Source organism: Vulpes vulpes, chromosome 11, assembly GCF_048418805.1.
Source record: "Vulpes vulpes isolate BD-2025 chromosome 11, VulVul3, whole genome shotgun sequence".
Classification (NCBI taxonomy): domain Eukaryota; kingdom Metazoa; phylum Chordata; class Mammalia; order Carnivora; family Canidae; genus Vulpes; species Vulpes vulpes.
The window spans coordinates 35,754,151-35,761,591 of record NC_132790.1 but is presented as its reverse complement, the minus strand read 5'-3'; the positions used below and the strand labels follow the sequence as shown (position 1 = coordinate 35,761,591).

Here is a 7,441-nt window from a genome sequence, read left to right as displayed (position 1 = left end):
TTTTTTAACCTTTTGATATTACTGAGCCATAAAATAGTCACCTAATTGAATGGACCAGAATAGGGCTTTTACTTGTGTTGTTTAACTTGAAAATTATCTGAAGTTCATTATACCAGTAGGATAACAGTTCTATATCTATAAACAATTTTTTGAGCTACATTTTTTCTTTTCTCCTCTGAACCCATAACTGATTTGCTATGCATTTTTAAGTTTTCTTAAAAAGCTTTAGAAAAGTGCTCTCATTTTTGGTAGAATAATGGCATGTCAGTTTCTGAGACACTCCTCTATTTAGCAATCAAGAGGATATCAAGGTTAGAACCTGAATAATTCATGAAAGGTGGAGGAACTTTGCATGTTCATCCTGTTTTCAAATTGTTTATTGTAGAAAAAAAATTTTTTTACAAAAAAGGAGGGGGGTGGGTGTGGTAGATGGGGAGTGGTTCTACCGGTATCTTAAAAAGGTAATCACAATGTGTATAGGTCTCTAGACACCTCTTACTGCTCTCAGTAATTCCGTTGACTATGTGATTTCTTCCTAGGAGGCAAAAAGAGGCATTGATTTTCCATTTTTATTGGTCAGGTAGTGCTTTTCATTCTTTCATTCATTCTCTAATTCCACTCTCCTCCCCCCCCCCCCGCCCCTGTCTCTCTGCACCCTTATTTCTTTCTGTATGTTCCAGTCTGTCTTTGCCTACGTGTCTAATAGGATGAAGGAAAAGTATATTATTCAGAGTGATGCTTGTCAAGCATCTCAAAGGCAGTCTGTGTAGCAGTTTTGCTGGAAGATAGGGAGGGATTTGAGAGTAGGGGGAAGGCTAATCATTTGGCTGTTAAAATGCTGCAGAAGGGAACACAAAGCTCTGCCCACATAATAAGTGTCCGCAGGCAGCCAGTGAGGAAGGAAAAGTTTGGGTAAGAACGCATTTTTTGTCTCTCAGAATGTGGAACTTTTGTAAACACTTTGGAACGTCCTCTCACCCCAATTTTATAATATACTTATTTCTTTAAATATTTAGGTTGTGTATTCACATACGTCATTGACCACACAAATAGGTACAGAAATAAAATAAGAAATTTAATGCTTTCTAAGTTAAACCTCCAAATCCACAGTTTTTAATGTCCCTGGCCCAATTTTCCTTTTCCAGCTGTTAGTCATTTGTAAGAAGCTGCCCTTGTAATTGCAAGTGAGTTGGGATGTGATGTATTCAGCACTGCATGCACCGTAGCTTTTCAGTCATATCTTTCGAGTCATTTAGACTCCCGGGAATCATGTTCATAATAAATAGCTTTTTATTATCCAAAGCCGCTGTTCTGGCAGCAAAACGACAGCCCTTTGATAGATGGGCCGGGTAGTTTTTTGTGTTGTGCTTACTCAGAGTTGTTAGCAGGAAAGACGAAGGCAGCAAAGGGGGGACTTTGGCAAAGCAGCTCTTATGGGTATACTGAAGCAGCAGATCAGAATTCAGAAACAAGAACGAGAGCTGAAATGTGATTCTCTGGTGCTCCTTGTAACCCTCCTCTTCACGATACAACTGTGCGGGGCACTCTCAGGAGCCTTGTTCGGATCACCGAATCCACTAAAGGACCATGCAGCCGCGGAGCCCAGCAAGCCACCGGGAAGTTTTGCCGGAGCTGATTTCTAGGGGATTTTCCGGTGCCTAGGAGAATCCTGCTTGCTTTGAGCTGTATGGAGGAGGGTTCCAGTTTCCCATGAGGGGCCCCCTTGGGAAAGCCGTCTGTGCAGAATCCAAGCTCTGCTTCTCTCTGTGTGCTATTTATCAAAAGGCTTTTCTCACCTTTGCTGATTTGCTGGTGTGATTTCCATGTACTGAGTCCTGTGTAGGGATCCAGGATGGATTGCCTGTGCATTGTCACCACAAAGGTAGGATAGGAAACAGGGCTGTTGTGTGCAGCATTTTTCTATTATTATTCTGGTCCTGTAATTAAACAGCTCTGGTAGGTGCTGCCAGTTCATGAGATAAAATGATTAGTATAATGTACTTTGCTGGGCATTTTGTTCCCCATGAGGGTCTGAGGGTCCTATCCTTATTTGATTTCAACTTCTTACAGTGATATTGTGTGTTTGTGCAAATGAAAGGAGAATTTGCCTGTTTTTTTAAATGGAAGGATTTGCTTTTGCCTCTATTTATAGCTCAATATTAAAATATCTATAGTAGTAGTATAGCTTACACATCATTTTAACATATCAGGGTAGTCTTTCTGAGTGCGATAATTAGCTTTTCATTTAAAAACCATGTCTTCTATGCTTGAAGAAGCCAATCAGCTTTACTGTGGCTTGACATATTGTTTCTGATTGGTGAATTCTGACATTCTGCATTTTAGTGATTTTTTTTTTAAGGGAAAAAAAATCTGTAGGCCCTGATTGCAAACAAACAAACAAAACAAACAAACAAACAAACACAATATTTAATGTTGAACTGATTCTATTTTGATTAGAAGCAAATGAAATAATTGCATTATCAGAAATAGAAATAAAAGTGGGATGGAATAAAATCAATAGGCATTCCTTTTATGGGTTTATAGAAAAGAGCTAAAAATTTCAAAAGTATTTTATTTTATTCTGTCTCAGTTCAAAATGAGATATTTAAATTTCACAAACACTGGTTATTTAAATAGAAATTACTATTATTTTTAGAAAAAACTAATTAAAACACACTTTTTCATTAGCTTCTTTTTCATTTTGCATGTAGACACACCATGGGTTAGTTTGAGCTATATCTTTTAGTATCTCACATTGATTAGACACCCATTAAACTTGACAAAATCAATATCTTAGTGCATAAGAGTCATTAAATGTAGATTTCCCACTGTGATCTCCTTTCACCACTAAAGAAAAGATTATTTAATTTTGAAGCCACAAGCCAAGTTCTTCATAGTATGACCTTAAATATTGTACTTTTCCAGATTATATTTCAGAAGCTCTATATGGATCTCTTCCCATATGGCCTAGTATCACATGGCAGCTTCATTGATGTTAATGGATTTGAAGCCTAAAAACTTCTGGTTGCGTTAGTTGACCAGGCCTCAACATTACATTAATATTTTATTTTACTTTTAAAAGTTGCCAAGCATCTCATTTAGTTTTTCTAGTTAACTCAGTAAAAATAAACTAAAACAATTTTTTAAAAAAAGCTGAGTGGGAAATTGTATTTTCATATGTAATATAGGAAAAGAAATAGTCTCTTAAACATGTTGTACTTTTACAGAGGTATTGCACTCAGTGTTACTTTCCTTGAGTGAATACTGTCAGGTCTGACCTACATGTGTTTCATAATCATCCCCAAGTCATAATAATTACAAGTACTGTGAAACATAATTAGTACTTTAAAATAAGTTATAAAAATTATTAATTCCAACCCCAAACTATAATCTGTTGCATTGAACAATTTAAATCAACATTGAAATTGAAGTTTTCTCAATTTGGAAAACATGATCTAATTATGGAAACATGTCATGTGCTTTATATTCTTTTAACAAAACATTAATGACCACAGATACAAATGAAAAATATTATTCTGTTTTAAATGCTATATTGGGCATAAATTCCAATATTTTGATTTATCAAATAAATTACATAACTCAATAGGACAAACACCCGTGTGAGAATTTATGAATTTTCTGAATTATATTCATGAATATTTTCAGACTTATATTCTGAATATTCATATTCATAATATATATATGTATCATCTTCATATATGCCACCCTATATTACAAACTATGTAACATAGTTACAACAAAGTCATATTATGATGGTGGTAAATAGTGCATGATTGATTTAAAAGCTCACATGAGTGAGGAGCCTTCCTGGCCAGCTTCAGATTCCAAGTCCTACCCACCTTACCTAACACCATTGGTGCTCTTTCTTTTTCCAAAAAAAGCCCTGACCTTGCACTTGGGATGTCCTTGCCCCACTTTCCTGGGACTCTTTGATAGGAAACTTGCCAACAACTTGGAAATTTTAATTCTATTTTAGTTCAACTCCCATCTCTTTCTTCTCCAGCAATGAGTCTACCTCCTAGCTGCTCTGGCTGAGATACTTTCTTCAAGTCTTGCTTTACAGCAGTTCTGTGTGAGACTGGAACTCATAACTATCCTGGTCTGTCCTGGGCTCCACCTCATCTATGGCACATCTCAATATCACCCTTGTCAACGTTTTCACTGGCAGGGGCACATAAATACTTCCCCTGGTTCTCTTTCCTTCCTGTGCTGGCATGAATGATACTTACTGTCCCCTTGGACTCACTTCCTTCTATTACACACAGAGTGGAAGTAAATTCCTCCTCATGTCTCTGCTCCACATCCCTAAGAATGGATGTTAGATGATTAATGAGAGGAGAGATTATGACAAATCAAGACAAAGCACTGTATGATGGCATATAAAAAGATCTATTAGACATACCAGAGAAGTGTTTTTATTTTTAGCTTTTCTGCATATAAAAAAGAAGTGATTGTGGTGTGTTTCATAGTATCTAACCCATCTGATAAAATAATCCTATCCTAGATCTCACCCATAAGACTCAGGTTGCTCACTGTCTTAATTAGTCTGGTCAGACTGGTTTGCCCTCAGGTTTGGGGTAAAATCTTTTAGGCCAGGAAATAATCAGAGCAACCAAAAACAGTTTCTGCCACAGGGATCCCAAGGTCTTTTCAGATGTTCAGAAAACTCACTTTCAAAGAAGATTGAGTCATCTCTTTTATTTGACTGTTTCTGTCCAGTTTCAGTTTCAACTCTTTTGTCACAGATGTCACTCCTGACAAAGAGAAGTAACATGACTTAGTGTGAAAAGTAGAACTCTAGAGCAAGACATGGATTTAAATTATAGCTCTGACAATTCCTAACTTAGGATTCACTAAGCTGTTTAACCTGATCTCTCTGAGCCTTGATTTCCTCATCTGTTGGAAGGATGTTATGATCTGTGCGAGAGCGATGTTGTGGTAAAGTGTAGAAAGTACCTAGCACAATTCCTGGCGTATGGAAAGAATTCAGTATAGGACAATTTATTGAGCTGTTCACAATTTATATCTTTAATCTCTCCCTCTGGTTGTGGTCACTAAGGAAAATGAGGTCATCTCAATAATACCGATTAAACACTACTCACTAATTAATATATTTTATAGAGCAGGCATTTCTTAAGTATGTTTTGAATGATTGTAAGACCATATTTCCAATAATTTTGATAACCAAAATATAAGGAAGATAATGTTAGACTATGTTAAGTCAGAGACATTCTATTAGGTGATTGGCCAATAGGACAACAGTTCTATGTAGCAAACAATATTCTCGGTTAAATTTAATAAAGTGCAAGCAGTAAGTCGAATTTTTGTTGTGTAGGGATTCTTAAGTATAATATGTAGTAGTATTTTGAATTGGTACAAGAACAGAAGAAAGGTGCAACTGCGTAAAATCAAAGTAAATCTGCACTTTGCGACTTTGTACACCAAGAGGCATCTGGGTATCCATGTTCTTGCCTGTAAAATAAGTGTTTTTAGTTGTATTTTTGAGGTTCTTCCTTTTCTATCTCTAACCAATATTATTCTAAAGTATATTATCTCTGCAGACAAAATTATTTATGCACACTAAGTATCTTAAAAAGTATTAGTGGGTAAGACCTGCATTGATATCACTTCCCACATTCATTAACCAGCCTTCTAGATATTAAAAAAAAGTTTAAAAAATCTCCAAAGACCGCTATAATATGTTAGTTTGCTGCTGTAATTTGTTTTTTTTTTTTAAATTTTATTTATTTATTCATGAGACACACACACACACACACACAGAGGCAGAGATGTAGGCAGAGGGAGGAGCAGGTTCCATGCAGGGAGCCCGATGTGGGACTTGATCCCAGGTCTCCAGGATCACGCCCTGGACTGAAGGCGGCGCTAAACCACTGAGCCACCAGGGCTGCCCTGCTGCTGTAATTTGTAATGAAGGCATGATGTGCTATTAGTTTTTAATGTTTAATGGTATTAATAGGTTACTGTGCATAATAAAATTTAAATAGAATGAAAAGTGGACTAGGCAGTATTTTTTTAAAAGATTTTATTTATTTATTTATTTATTCATGAGAGACAGTGAGAGAGAGAGAGACAGAGACAGAGACACAGGCAGAGGAAGAAGCGGGCTCCATGGAGGGAGCTTGATGTGGGACTCGATCCTGGGACTCCAGGATCACGCCCTGAGCCAATGTCAGGCACTAAATGGCTGAGCCACCCAGGTATCCCCATGGACTAGGCAGTATTAAAAATGCTTTATTGATATTAATACTATGTCTTCTCTGTAAGTAAGATATTACTCTGGCTCCATCAACCCACTATTTTTTTTTTAATTTTTTATTTATTTATGATAGTCACAGAGAGAGAGAGAGAGGCAGAGACACAGGCGGAGGGAGAAGCAGGCTCCATGCACCGGGAGCCTGATGTGGGACTCGATCCCGGGTCTCCAGGATCGCGCCCTGGGCCAAAGGCAGGCGCCAAACCGCTGCGCCACCCAGGGATCCCAACCCACTATTTTTTACACTAAAGTTGCTCAGAATTTCTAAGGGAAAACAGAAGTTGTTGCTGGGCATTTAAAAGATATTTTTTATTAAGGCTAGTAAGTATCATATTACTTATGACCTGAATAGAAAAAAATTGTATATTATATTCTTAGAAATGCGTTTATCATAGATGTATTTATAACTATAGTTTGGGGGGGGGATAAAAGGTTTCTTATTTTCCACCAGACCTTTATGTAGAGAAAATGAAACAAGTCACCAAGGCAACAAATGGTTTGCCTGAGTGGCCCTGTCTTCTAGACAAAGCTGTTTATTCATACAAGTGTATAGTTCTTTCTGCTTTCATAGTGGAAGCAGCATACCTATTCATTCATTTTATTTATTTAACAGGTGTTTATTTGTTGAATGCCTAATAGGTACCTGACATATTGGTAGGCATAGGGATATAATGAACAATCTGTTCTCATGGAACTTTTAGTGTAGTAGAGAGAACTGCTGATTATAGAAATTATAGTAATGTGTAATAAAGGGGTGAGTATAGAATTCTATGGCAATGAGCACAAGGATATCTAAAGAATCTGATGGGATTAGATGAAGGATAGGCAAGGGCTTAGTATCAGGGAAGGGTTTTCTGGGGAAGTGACAATTAAACTAGTATGTGCAATAGAGGGCACAATGGGGGTGAGTAAAGTGTTTTAAGCAAAGTCCTAGATGTGATATATGATAGATAGATAATAGATAGATGATAGATAGATAGATAGATATGCAGATAATGAAGAGAAGGAAAGGTAGAGAAGAAAGTGATGAGAGAGAAAAGAGATAATGATACATTCAAGGAAAGGAAAGGAAGTGTAGCTGGGACACAAGGGGTTCAAAGTGAGTAGTAAGATAAAAGGATACAGAGATAGGTAGGGACTAGTTAT

At 36.9% G+C, this 7,441-nt stretch overlaps 1 protein-coding gene across 7 annotated transcripts in view; it reads left to right on the top strand.

Moving 5' to 3' along the window:
* Positions 1-1,186: 1,186 nt before the first annotated feature.
* Positions 1,187-7,441, top strand: part of DLG2 (discs large MAGUK scaffold protein 2) — a 1,531,179-nt gene continuing 1,524,924 nt past the window's right edge. For 3 of the 7 annotated variants that reach the window (XM_072726083.1, XM_072726076.1, XM_072726057.1), the window contains exon 1: positions 1,225-1,882. In XM_072726083.1, the coding sequence (XP_072582184.1) occupies positions 1,853-1,882 (30 nt within the window). In that variant the 5' untranslated portion in view covers positions 1,225-1,852. Of the gene's footprint in view, positions 1,883-7,441 lie in introns of all 7 variants that reach the window. The other 4 variants (XM_072726063.1, XM_072726058.1, XM_072726052.1 and 1 more) reach the window with 2 other exon arrangements.